The sequence below is a fragment of the Budorcas taxicolor genome, chromosome 14, assembly GCF_023091745.1.
Source record: "Budorcas taxicolor isolate Tak-1 chromosome 14, Takin1.1, whole genome shotgun sequence".
NCBI lineage: Eukaryota > Metazoa > Chordata > Mammalia > Artiodactyla > Bovidae > Budorcas > Budorcas taxicolor.
In genome coordinates this window covers 82,708,179-82,722,185 of record NC_068923.1, presented here as the reverse complement: position 1 = coordinate 82,722,185, position 14,007 = coordinate 82,708,179, and the positions used below count along the sequence as shown (strand labels likewise).

Sequence of the window (14,007 nt, the reverse complement as noted above, 5' to 3'; positions counted from 1 at the left end):
GGAGCACACTGTCTGTGTAGTCATGGACACAACAGGGAAAGAGCACTGGGCTGGGAGCCAGGAGACCTGAGCTCCTAGTACAGTCCCTGCGGCTAATTAGCTGTGTCTCCTAGGTTGGGCAGGTCACTTAACTTCTCTGACTGCTTGTGAAACAAGGAAGTTGGAACATAATTTACAAAAGTCTCTTTCAAGTATGAAAGCAGTAAGCTTTGATGACACACTTGGTATTTTCACTACCATGCTACTGATAACTGTTCTAGAACGTTACTTCTAATAACTCTTAAGTATAATTTATAACCCGTGGTTCTCTTGTAAACAAGCAGAGGTGTCAAATGCAGATTATTTTGTAAAATTTAAAGTGTGATATTGGGCTTCCCTGGTGGCTCAGCTGGTAAAGAGTCTGCCTACCATGCAGAAGACCCCCTGGAGAAGGGAAAGGCTACCTACTCCAGTATTCTGGCCAGAATTCCATGGACTGTATAGTTCAGGGGGCCACAGAGTTGGACACGACTGAGCGACTTTCACAAGGTGTGATATTACTTAACTGTTAAGTCAGTTTACTGTAGCTTTGCTTTGGGGGCTTGTTACTGGTCGTGTGTATGTGGTGAAGCTCAGCTCTTGTAGGGAGATAGGTCTGCCTTTGTGATAGTTTGCCTTTTATTTTTGAGAAAAGATTTCTATAGCGCAAAAGTGGCTCATGTTCAGTATAGTAAGGCAGCTAAAGTCAGAATCCTCCAGTATAATTTCCAGCTCCGTCAGTACCACCTGTCATTTTCATCAAGTTACTCTTTACCAACACACACACACACACACACACACACACACACACACACAGTAGTTTTAACTACCTGTGGAAAAAAATGAGATTATGCTCCTAATGGTGATTGGTATGTAATGTTGATTCAATAAATAAAAGCTATTTTATTGTTGTTACTTATATATGTAAGGAGAAAGATCTTTCTGCTCTCTCTCCATCAACTTACATAGATCCAATGATTTTTTGTGTTGCCTTCCAGAATGATGAGCTGATTAATATGCTGTTTGCAGAAATGAATTCTGATTAAAATCAGATATTTTCCCTCCAGCTAAAGCAGGGGCACCAGTCTGGACAATAAAGGGAGGTCCTCTTATTGGCAGCAGTTCTACTTCAGAAGCATTTATTCTTCCGTCTCAGGCCAGCAAAACTGATAGGTACCCTCACCAGATTTCTTTCCCAAGTTTTAAGCATGAACAAGTTCTACTGGTTGTTATATGCATACAAAGAGAATTTAACCATGGGAATGAAACCAGCCACGAGGACAGTGATCAATAATTGAGTCTAGAATTTTAATAAAAGAAAGCTGTTGTCTACTTGAAGTAGATAATACAGGGCAGCATTTTAAGTGTACAGTCTATCATAGTAACCACTAACAGCTGTATCTGAGAAGCAGAAGCATCATAGATGGATTTGAGATTTTATATAAAGAGTATACACTTTATTTCATAGCTCCAGTTCAATTTGAGAAGGGGAGCAATACAAAGTTGGCTTTTAGACTTTAAAAAATGGTGTTTAGAATTAGATATTTACAAATGAGATGGTAACTACAAAAACAGAAAAAGGTTGAAAGTGGACAGTAGCTGCCTCTTGGAAGCAGTAATCAGAGTTCAGGGGTATTAGGTTATTATAAGCCATGTACAACTACTAGATTTACAAAGTGGTATATATTACTTTAAGTAAATATATATTAATGTTTAAAACAAGTGAGTTTTAGGAAAATCAATTTGTTGGTAATTTTCAGAAGGGGTCAAGGTACTGGCTCCAAAACCGTAGCATATAATTTTTTTCCAATGTGAAGTTGAATGAGACAGAAAAGGACAATGTGGTAAATTTTTCACAAAGCTGATTCATACAACTAATATGAAGATTGTCCTTTATTCTGAGATTAGTCTTTCTTTTTGGTGTTAAAATAGCCTTTCTTTTATGAAATAAAGGAGACAGTAAATGATAATTGGTTTCGTTTTAAAATACCCTTCCTGGGAATTCCCTGGCGGTCCATTTGTGCTTTCACTGCTGTGCGCCCAGGTTCAATCCCTGGTTGGGGAACTAAGATCTCACAAATCCTTAGCAAAATTAAAAACTGAAATGCTTTCTATGGCAGTCACCCTTCCCTCTGTTTTGACTTAATTGGTCTGCAAAATTCAGTATTTCTAGAAACCACTGAATGTGTGGGAAAGGTTAGAGCACAGTGGACAAGTTGCAGCCATGAGAAAGATTCCACAGTTTGGAGCCAGAAAGGTCACCCGAGTAATGTAGAGGGAGTGACCAAGGAGACTTCAAGAAACTTGATGAAAATGCAGATGGGGCTGGGGGGGGGGTGGGCGTGGCTGGGAGGGTGATGCCCAAGGCCTTGCCTTCTGCTCCAGCACCTTCAGTCTCCATTTCCATTGCCAGTACTTCCCATCACAGGCTCTGCACACCATGCTGCTGAGACATCTCGTTCCCTCTTCCTTACTTGCCCCTACCTCTGCCTATTTCACTTCTCTTTCTGGATTTTAATTCAAACACTGCTGCTCACTGGCCTTTCTGGTCTCCCTGATAGTATTTATGTTCTCTTGTGCAATCCGAGAGCACTGTGTACCTTTAGGATTGCAAATCACTGTTGCAATGGTGCATTTGCTTTTGTGATTATTTGCATCCCACACTTAATAGGGGTAAGGACCTTATTTGCATTTATTTCCTATATATTGTATGTTTTCAGTGCCTAATACCTGTCTTGCCTGGTACACAGGCTGCTGTCAGTACATACTTTTTAAATAAATGACTGAACACTTCCACCAGGACCGACACTTTGTATAGACTGTTACATGCATTTAGGAATCTCTAAGTGAGAATGCACTGACATGCAAATGAATAGAGATACAGTCCTGTCATAAAACTATCACCATTGTCTCCAATGGCAGTGTCCAGCAAATAAACTATCTCAACAGCACTTTGAATACTTCAAAAAGACACAAAACAGGGCAATAATGATTTTGAGGTCTTTGGGTTATATTTTATTAGAGTAATAAGACTGGCTTTTTATCAACCAAATAGATGAGTAGGCGAAGTACAGAGAAAGCAGAGGAACTTAGGAAATAAGAGTAACAAAACTTTTTTTCCTTCCCCCAAATCTTTAAACACTCCCATCAACCGACCATGACTTAAAACATAAGGTCTTTTGGGAACACATGTAAGAATTAAAGATTTTAAAATTAAAAAAATAAAAAACTAAAAAAAAAAAAACAAAAACACATAAGGTCTGCTGCTGTTCTTTCCTCTCGGAGTGGCTTTTGGGAGACGCAGGGATATACAGTCATCCCTCAGGGTCTGTGGGTAACTGGTTCCACCACCACCCCGCCCCCCCCCCAACTCCACATACCAAAATCTGAAGGTGCTCAAGTCCCTTATATAAAATGATGATAGTATTTGTATATAATCTACAGCACATCCTCCCATTTAAACCACCTTTGTTGTTCTAGTCACTAAGTCGGAAATTACAGAATGTGTTAAGTAGGGCAGAAATCAGTCTGTTTCTTGTCATTGTTCAGTCACTAAGTTGTATCCAACTCTTCTTGACCCCAGGGACTCCAGCATGCTAGGCTCCCCTGTCCTTCACTATCTCCTGGAGTTTGCTCCAATTCATGTCCACTGAGTCAGTGATGCTTTCTAACCATCTTATCCTCTGATGCCCCTTTCTCCTCCTGCCCTCAGTCTTTCCCAGCATCAGGGTCTTTTCCAGCAAGCCAGCTCTTCACACCAGGTGGCCAAAGTATTGAAGCTTCAGCTTTAGCATCAGTCCTTTTAATGAATATTCAGGGTTGATTTCCTTTAGAATTGACTGGTTTGATCTCCTTGCTGTCCAAGGGACTCGAAAGAGTCTTCTCCAGCACCACAGTTTGAAACCATCTTTAGACTACTTATAATACTTAATATAATGTAAATTATATGTGAATTGTTGTACTTATTGAATTTTTTTCCCTAATATTTTCCGTTCTCAGTTGATTGAATCTGCCTGCAGATGCAGAATCACAGATATGGAGGTCTGACTATACTCCTGAGCAAAGGACGTTGAGGCCTGGAAGGAGGAACTCCCTAATTGGCATCTCTCCCTGGATGCCCAGTTTAAATGGATCAGTTCTGCGGTCCCCAGTGAGTGACAGCCGCTCAGTCCTGTCCAGCTCTTTTCGACCCCATGGACTGCAGCCTGCCAGGCTCCTCTGTCCATGGAATTCTCCAGGCAGGAATACTGGAGTGGGTTGCCATCCCTTTGGTCCCCAAGGAGAAGTTATATCTTGCCCAGATTCATGACACATTTCTCCAGGTAAAGTTTTTCTTTATGTTTTCCTTCCACAGATAGTAAAATCTTATCTAATGTTTCACCCTGCCTTGATGGTGTCTTTAATTTAATCTAAGGTGAGAGCCGTTGTGGTTGTTGTCTAGAGAGAAAAGTCACTCAGTTGTGTCCAACTCTTCTGCGGTCCCATGAACTGCAGCCCGCCAGGCTCCTCTGTCCATGGAATTCTCCAGGCAAGAATACCGGAGTGGGTAGCCATTCCCTTCTCCAGGGGATCTCCCCAATGCAGGGACCTGCATTGCAGGCAGATTCTTTACTGTCTGAGCCACCAGGAAAGACCCCTCCTCAAGGGAAGGTTCCAAGTTTGTAGTAAACTTCTTGGTTCTCAAGTTTTTCTTCTTTAAAGAAGACACTTCTTTACGTTATTTCCTCTCCGCTGGAGATCTATGAAATACACATTATCATCATGCTCAATTATATAGGTGAGAAACTGAGTCCTGGTAAGGTTAAGGAACACACCCACAGCCGTGAAGGTAGCACATGACAGGGCCAATGATTAAACCCATACTTTTTACACACAGATCATCTATAATAATTGCCATAATAAAGGTTCAGACCAGTAATTTGTTTAAATGTGTAATGCACGGAGTAATTCATAGAAAATTATAATGTATTTCATTATCCTGACCATCCTGACTATCCCCCTACCTCTTCACTTCAGAGAGATTGGATTTATCCAGGGAGTATAAAATGTGATCTCTTTTACAACTTTATCTGGTACAGATAACTAAGAAATATCAATGGTTTGTAGTAGCCTCAGAACACAAGGTTTTTATAATACTTTGATTTGTTCTTTTAAAAACAGAAATCTAATTCATATACCATAATATAAACTTTTTAAACTGTACAATTCAGTAGTTTTTAGTCTATTTACATGTTCGTGCAATTATCACCACTATCTAATTCGAGAACACTTTGATTTCACTTTTGAAGGCTCTTTTCTTACAGGTTCAAGAGAACCATTGAATACGTGCAAGCGAAAACTCCAAGAAAGATCTGGAGACCTCAGAGCAAGACTGGAGCCCGCAAATGCAATGCTGCTATGTAGTCTTCAAAGGGAAGCTGCCTTGTAAGCAATAAGATGAATTCTGGGTTAGGATTGGGGGCTTTCACTGTCAGGCCTGGGTTCAATTCCTGGTCAGGGAACTGAGATCCCACAGCCGCAGGGGAAAAAAAAAAAAAGACAAGACTCTGACGTCTGGGTACTACTGTGTCAGTGGTCAGGCCACAGAGGACACATTTGTTTTCTGTCTAGTGCAAGAGCTGCTCCCTAAAAGTGGTAAGAGGAGAAGGGTCCAAGGAGCATGATGAAGATAAAGAGCAGGCAAGTACGATTCATGATGAAACCTTTAAAGAGCTTGCAGTAATTTAGTCTAGTAATGTTATTTAAGAAAACTTTAAAAGATATGAAAGAATTTTTATACAGAAAATGTGACCTTTTCTTTCTCCTTTCACTAAGGAAGAGACAAAATGGATTCCTTCTATAGTATGGAGGATTAGGTTAACATAGGAAGTCAGGAGACAGACCCTTCTTAAACATCAAATGACGGTGGCAGCAAACAGTCCTCTGACACTAAAAAAATTTTATTTATTAAAAAAAAAACACTTTTTTTAGGTTGGAAAGAATAGTATAATTTGTTCACTCAGATTCTACATTAACATTTTATATTTTCTGTATCTTTCTCTTTTTCTTCATATATGTGTATATACATGTGTGTATATATATATATATTTTGGTCAGAATCCTTTGAGAATAAGTTATAGACAATGACTTCCCTTTATCACTAATTACTGGGTAATTCCTAAAGCAAAGGCCATTTTCCTGTTGAATTACAGTAAGATTACAAAAGTTCGTAAATTAACAGTGATACAACACTACTATCTAATTTTCAGAACTTATTCGAATTTTTCCTTTTGTCCCAATAATGTTCTTTAGAGGGAAAAAAAAAGTTTCTTTCTGGTACAGGATCCATATTGCATTGAGTTGTCATATCTTAATTCTGGAACAGTTCTTCAGAAAATAATTTTAAGGTCTTTAAAAATTTTAAGAATACAGGCCAGTTACTTTGCTGCCTGTCCTTCAACTTGGGTCTCTTCGCTTTTAACAAAGGTCAGCTTCTGTTTGGGGAGTTTTAGGCGTGTCCTGAATTAAGATCAGAGGTGGAGGGTTCATCTCTCACAAGGACTATTCCTATTATATATTCGAATCATTTGTAAATGGTGGGATGGACAATAAAAGATCTTTGTATTCAGAACTCATCGTTTTTGTATCAGTTTGCTCAGCGTTCCTGCATTTCACGAGTTTAATTTTTTTTTTTACAGTATCTTGATTTCAACAGATTTGTTTGTGAATAATTAGCCTACTCTTTCAAAAAACACTTGAGACTTGAATTACCTATAAACTCCCCTTTTCATAATCTCACCGATGCAGTCGTGGACTGTGCCCAGGCTCAGGAGACAAACAGCTGCAAAAACGGGTGGGTGTTGTTACTCGCTAAAATCTTTCAACAAATATTTGTGGAGTACTTCGTAGCTGTCAAGCTCTGCTCCAAGCCCCCGGAATCAATTCTAGAACAAAGTAAGACCAAAAAAAACCTCCTGTCTGTGTAGTTGGAAGAATTAAAATTAAGATTAAAAAGAATCGGACACTAGGAAATCAACTTCCTTCAAGAGGAAGCAGACAAGGCTCTGAGAAAAGGGGTTAGCTCTGAGGTTCGATCCCAACGCGCCCAACGCGCCCAACGCCGCGGATCCCCGGCAAACGCGCAAGTAATCAAGTTTGCGTTTACCCAAAACGCACTCCCCAGATCCCGACACCAAAGGCCTGAAAGGACGGGTGGGGCAGGACTGCCTGAGCAGTTGTAACATTTTTTCAGCAACAGTCTCCCGCCCGGTGTGTGGGTGGGGAGGGCTGGTTGTTCCCCCCGCACCAGGCCCCGCGCCCCGCAGGGCCGAGCGCCTGGGAACCGCGCGCGGAGAACGCCCCGCGGGCAGGCGGCTCGGGGAACCTGCTCCTCCGGCGGCCTCGCCCACTGCAATGCAATCTGGGTGGTTTTTCCAGGTCCCTCCCTGCCGCCTTCCGCGCCCAGTCCCTGCCCCCGCGACGCCTGCGGGCCTGGGAGAGCGCGCGGGGACGCGCGGCCCGGGCGGGGCGAGGCTGACGCCGCTGAGCCCGCGGAGGGGGCTATGGGCGCCCTTCCGGATCCCGCACCTGAAAGCGCGGGACGCTGGGGCTCCGGCTGCCGACAAGGCTGGTACCCAGCCCCTCTCGGAGGCCCCCGTAGAGCCCGGCATTCATTCTCCCGCTCTCCCGGGGCGCGCTCTGCGGTTACCTGCGTGGCGACTGTCCACGCGGCCTCGAGCTCCTGAAACCCTCCCGCCACCGGCCCTCTCGGCCCGCGCTTCCTCCGGGCGGCAAAGCCCTATCTCCAGCGTCCCCGGAGCAGCCTGAAAGGGGCTCAGATTTGTACCTGGCGCGGGTTACTGTAGTGATTGGGGTACGGTTACCGGTTCTCCCATTATGAGTAAAGGGCCGGATAACTGGAGCCGAATGAGGAATACTTCAGACGGCGCTGTGTTCCCAATAAGAGATCGATTTCAAACATAAAAATCCAACTTCATCCCCAGCACTTTATCTGGAAAACGGCAACAGAACCCACCACACGGCCGTCCGACGAGGGAGCAGGACGATGTGGGGGGGGGGGGGCGCCCGCTAAGGTGGGCGCTCAAGTTCCCGGCAGGTTTAGCTGAACGAAGGTAGGGAGATCGCTCGGGGAACTTGGCCAAATCGACACAGAAGTACAAAGGCAATGGTACGAGGTGGAGGGCGGGAGATCTGAGCCACGAACTGTGCAAAAAGCTCTGTTTTGGCTTGATTTAGAAAAACATCAGGTACAGTATTCGATACATTTTATTTAGGGGCCAGGGCAAAGCAAAGGAAGTGGGCCCCTGGACCGGAGGAGGCTGCAGTCTCCAGCGAGCAGCCAGCACCGAACAAGGAGGAGCAGTTAAGAGGAAACGGCGTGGGGGTCCACGGTGCCCGAAGTTTGTTTGGTGGCCGAGAGTCCAGCCCTCTTCGCCCCCGAGACCCGCGCAACCGCGCGCGGAGGTTTCACTCCCCAAGGTGGGCAGTGAGTGACTCTGGCCGGAGGAACGTGCGCCCCGAGCCGGGGGCGGCGGGGGGGCGGGCCGGAAAGCTTCCGCCCGCTGTTTGCACTTAAAGGTGTGTTGGGCTCGGGAGCGGCTTTTCCGGGGCTTGGCCAGCGCGCCCGCCACCTCCCGGCCGCCGTTGGCCGGTCCCTCCCTCCGCAGTTCGCCCTCTCGGGGCGCCGCGCCCCGGGCAGCTCCGCACCTGGGCCTCACCTCTGTCCTGCTTTCACCTCCCCGCGCCAGGCCTTTGAGCTTGACCCTTTAGAACCTGCGGCTTCGTTCCCCACAGCCGACATTTCTCCCAGCACACCCCCCTCGCCCCCACCCCCTCAACCTCTCGGGTCCTTCCACACGGGCGACCCGTCCCTCCGCGCCCTCGACGCCTCACCCTTTCAAGGTCCGACCTCGGCTCCCTCTCTGGGTGGCCGCCGCCTCTTCCCCGCCCCTAGCGTCTCCCCCTCCCCTCCGCAATCAGCCAGCCATTGTCTCCCGCCCCCTCCTCCCCTTCCACCCCACCCCCCCCGGCCCCGGGCGGCCTCCTCCCCCACCTCCTCTGCCACGTCGTGGTTTGAAGGAGCCAATGGGCCGGCCCCGCCAGGTGTCTCTTACCTGCACCACGTGGGGGAGGGGGAAGGGGCGGGCAGGTAGGGCCACATCCCAAAACAGAAAAGCTTTTCAGCCATTGCGCGCCTCCCGGGGGTGCAGCCTCGGCTCCCAGCTTTTTGCATAGACGCACGGGGCCACTGAATTCAAAAAGGGCAGGCCTCCTTCGCCCTGCTTCCCACCCCCCTTCCTGCCCAGGGCGTGGAGCTCGGGCCAGGTGAGGGCTAGGGTGGTTGGTTACCGCCTTTTGCACCGGCGGCGGCGAGGAGGAGGAGGGGGGTGGGGTGGGTGGGCGCTCTTTTTTTTTTTCCTTCGCAGAGATTTTAGCACAGGTTTCCCCCTCGTTCTCACGGCCGCCCCACCTCGCCGCCTCCCGACCCCCCTTCTCCCCCTCCCCACCCATCGTCATGACGGCGTCTCCGGATTACTTGGTGGTGCTCTTCGGAATCACGGCTGGGGCCACCGGGGCCAAGCTGGGCTCGGACGAGAAGGAGCTGATCCTGCTCTTATGGAAAGTCGTGGATCTGGCCAACAAGAAGGTATTTCTGCACGGTTTCTGTCCAAGGGATAGCGTGGGGGCAGAAGCTGCTCCGAGTTGGAGTGAAGTAGGTAAACAACTGCTCTCCTTTGCCCACTTGTGAGGCTGGACCCGAGGTCTGGAGAATCCAAGGAGAAAACCAGACTTCTCTTCCAGCCGCTTTTGAACCAACCCTTTCAGCTCTCCAAAACCTGGCCCAGGTGGGGAGGCCGGGCGCCGCCAAGCTCTGTTCTCCTGCCGTCGGGGGCCGCCCGGCGGAGGCGGGGTGGGGTCCCTGGGGGGTCCGAGCGCGGACTTCTAGGGCTTTTTCGGACCTGATCCGGGTGGGGGTGGGGCTAGGGGGCAGGGCTGCACCGACCTCTCGGCTACCCGAGCCGCAGGCGACGCGCGAGCCTGGATTCTGAAGCCGGACCCGCCGGGAGGAGTGGGCCTTCCCCACAGGGGAAGGGAGGGAGGAGGGTGAGGATGGAGGTCCCCGCGTTCAGGGAGGGGAAACTGACCCCCTGCTTCTTGTTTGTTTTCTTTCTTTTTCCCGGAGGTGGGACAGTTGCACGAAGTACTAGTTAGACCGGATCACTTGGAGCTGACGGAGGACTGCAAAGAAGAAACGAAGCTCGACGCCGAGAGCCTGTCCTCGGCGCCGCAGCTGGACCAAGCTCTCCGACAGGTGACAGCGCGGTGCCGCGCCGCCCACCCTATCCGCGGCGTCCGGGCGGCGTGCGTTGGTCCCCGGGGCGGGGTGTCGAGACCCGGGCTGGGAGCCCTCGGTGGACTCGGCGGCGAAGTCGCTGTTCGTTGAAGCCTCCCAGCTCCCCGGGGTGGTGGTGGTGGTCTAGTTGCTCAGTCGTGTCCGACTCTTGCGACCCCAAGGACAGTAGCCTGGCAAAGCTCCTCCGTGCGCGGGATTCTCCAGGCAAGAAAACTGGAATGGGTAGCTATTTCCTTCTCCAGGAGATTTTCCCGGCCCAGGGATCAAACCTGAGTCTCCTGCATTGCAGGCGGATTCTTTACCATTTGAGCTTGGGAAGCCCAGCCCCCCGGGTCTTTGGGCCAAAACTTAGTTTTCCGGCTGTTTCCTGAATCGCTCCTGGGGCCCGATATCCGCCGGGTTATTCACCAGTCGTGTGTCTAGCGGAGCTGGAATCCGAGCGCCCTCAACCCCAGGCTGAGACCCCGCTGTGGTCTGCGGCTCTGCCCCCGGGGCAGGGGGCGCTGCGGTGCGGGCGGGCGGGCAGGCCTCGCGCGGAAAGCTAGAGGGGGGCCCCTGCTGGGTGGGAACCGCGGGGGTGGGGGGTTGCTGCTTGGTTTCAGGCTCCTGAATTCCCCCAAGGGCCCGGTTCCGGTTCCGTTTACCTCTTTAGTGACCTTGGGCCCAGCGCCGGGAGGGTTTGTGGTCCCGACCAGGTGGGGCTGCCCCTTGGGTGGCCGCGAAAGTAGTGGAATCCCCTTAGCTGGGGTTGAGGTGACCCGAAAACTAGGATGCTGACGGGTACTGGACCGCGGCTAGGGCGGGGTGCTGAACACCTGTGCGCAGGTGAGTGTCCTGCGTGCTCCCTGCTTCTGCCCTAGAACAAGAGTTGCTAATTACAGGGGAAAGTTACCATTGCTGGGGTGTGTTACAGGAAACATGATACTACGTTTAACAGAGTTCTATGTACCCATTTTTGTTGACTGGTCTCTAAGTCGTGTCCGACTTTGCGACCCCATGGACTGTAGCCCACCAGGCTCCTCTGTCCATGGGTTGTCATTTCCTTCTGGGGATCTTCCTGACCCAGGAATCCAATCTGTGTCTCCTGCATTAGCAGGCGAATGAATTCTTTACCACCGAGACACCAGGGAAGCCTTCTATATACATATTAGCCACATTTACTTCAGAAACTGGCATCTTTGTTTAAGTCTAGAGCATCTTAACAGAAAAAAAAAACAAAAAACAGAATGATGTAATCAGAAGGCAATTTGCTGATGAAATGAGACCTCTGACTTAAAAGTCTTGAATGGATTTATTACAAAAATGCAAGGAGGAGGGATGTTGAAGGATGCATTTACTAAATTCTTCTGTGGGTTAACTGAGGATTGATTGGAAAACTCCCCTGTCTAAAGGAAGCTGGACCGTTTGGAGGGACTAGGTCCTTCTAATGTTGCCCCAAGTAGTGGTGTTCTTTGCAGCTATTAGCTGGGTTTTTTCTGGTTTTAAACAAGAGGGGCCACTTTTCAGAGTTTAGTGAAACTTGCATCTTTTGCATCCTTGGATGTGTTTTGTTCTTTCCAGTTTAACCAGTCAGTGAGCAATGAACTGAATATTGGGGTAGGAACCTCCTTCTGTCTCTGTACGGACGGGCAGCTTCATGTCAGGCAAATTCTGCATCCTGAGGCTTCTAAGAAGGTAAGAGTACCCGTTTCCAGAAAAAAATGATTAGGCCTTAGCAGTGACTGGAGGCTTGAAACCTTCATCCAGGTTTCTCTATTTTAAAAATATGCATATGAGGAGTTAGTATGTCATGGGTACAGAATTTCAGTTTGAGATGACAAAGGAGTGATGGTGACGGTTCCACAACAATGTGGATGTATTTAATGCCTCTAAATTATACACTTAAAATCGTCAAAATGGTAAATATTGTATTATGTATATTTTACCACAATAAAAAATTTGCAACACTTTTATAGAAATATTTGAGGTAACAGTAGTTTTATAGATACCCTTTGGACACTTAAAAGTTTGTTTTTGTGTATGTTAAGTTTTAGAGAGGCTTGACACTCTCTCTTTTCCAGAGCATATTAGCTGAATTTTTGACATTTAAAGTGGGTAAAACTGTAGTTAATACGTCGTGATATTCCCATCTGTGTAAAGGAGGGAGCAAAGAAAAATCTTTCAAATTAGAGTGTAATTCTAATGATTTCATTAAAAAGCTTTGTACTCTTTTAAGTAACTAGTTAAATGTTAATGATAGCATACAGTGTTTTGTCTGACTTTAAGTAAATGTGCAACTGATTGAATTTTGTATCAAAGTGATGGCGTCAGCCTCATCTTTTACCTTTACTCATCTTTCTGGTATGGAAAAAAGTATGAAATGAGAATGATAACTATCTTATGTAGATGTGATTTCCCTTCTGGGGAAGAATACTGAGGGATTGAGAAAAAATGGTACCCATAGACAGCAAACCCAGTGTGACCAATTATTGTTAATGTAGTTCATCTTATCAACTTAATTAGTTAGAGCTGTAACTTTTTATTGTGATAGGCAGATACTGGACTTGAAAAGATGGAAGTAAAATATTTTCATAAGGAAAGGTATATGAGGTAAATCTTGTAATAAAAAGTGTAGACTGGCAGTTGATGTCACAAGTGAGCAGTCAGTGCAGACTTCTTTTTACTCCAGCAGGGAAAGGAAAGGAATGAATGAAATGTATAATGACAACTTTAAAAGTTTAAGGGAGAAACTCAAGTTCCTGTATCATGAGTTGGATAAAAACTCCTCTTTTTACAGCAACCTTAGTAATTGATGAAAAGAGGAGGGTTATTTGTTAGTTAAATGCTAAACAAATTGCTATACCCTCAATCCAGAAAAAGATACATATATGGAATTTTTTTTTTTCCCTTCAAACTCATATGAAGGATAAAATTTAATCTTTCTCTATTGGGTTGGAGTAAAGCAGCAGTTTTTGTTATTTTAGACACACTGTTTTGGATGTGAGACAACCTCCAGAGAAAAATTTTCCTGAGTAACTTCTGTTAAGATTTTGATAAAACTAAAACAATTAATTTAGCATCATAATGAAAATAATTCTATTCATTATAGAAAAATAAGAAAATGGTAAAACAAAATAGTCCTTCTAGTCAGAAAACAAAGTGGTTTTTTGAATGTGAACATAATTGAATGTGTTCTTTCAGATTTTTGAAAAAAAGCCTTGCTTTTACAAGGAGCATTCATACTACATAAATCTTTTAGCCTATTTTAAGTTTAATATAATATCAGTATTTTGTGTAAGCAGTAAAAAAAATTCACTGTCTTAAATGGATATACCTGTTTAAACCAAACTTTTATTGTTGGACTTTTGAGTTATTGTCATTGTAAACAGCTTTTAAATAAGCATTTTTGTAGGTAATCTTAAAAGATTCACAATTCAAGATTGCCTATTTTGAAAACATCACCATTATATACTGATACCTGTTTCAAATATAGCGTAAGCAAACCACATCTAATAAAATCCAATAAGGAAATTTAGAGACATTGCATAAACATTACAGGTCACAGACATTGAAAAGTTTATCTCCTTGACTTTATAATGTACAAGTTCCTAATAAGTGAACATAGACTGTCTTGAAGTTTTAAGACAAATCTAAAG

General features: G+C 46.0%; 1 protein-coding gene across 1 annotated transcript in view; it reads left to right on the top strand.

The window, feature by feature from the left end:
- Positions 1-9,532: 9,532 nt before the first annotated feature.
- The window catches only part of ESRP1 (epithelial splicing regulatory protein 1), a 48,093-nt gene continuing 43,618 nt past the window's right edge, over positions 9,533-14,007 (top strand). The window contains exons 1-3 of the mRNA XM_052651770.1: positions 9,533-9,664; positions 10,202-10,330; positions 11,933-12,046. Coding sequence (XP_052507730.1) covers positions 9,533-9,664; positions 10,202-10,330; positions 11,933-12,046 — 375 coding nt within the window. The remainder of the gene's footprint in view (positions 9,665-10,201; positions 10,331-11,932; positions 12,047-14,007) is intronic.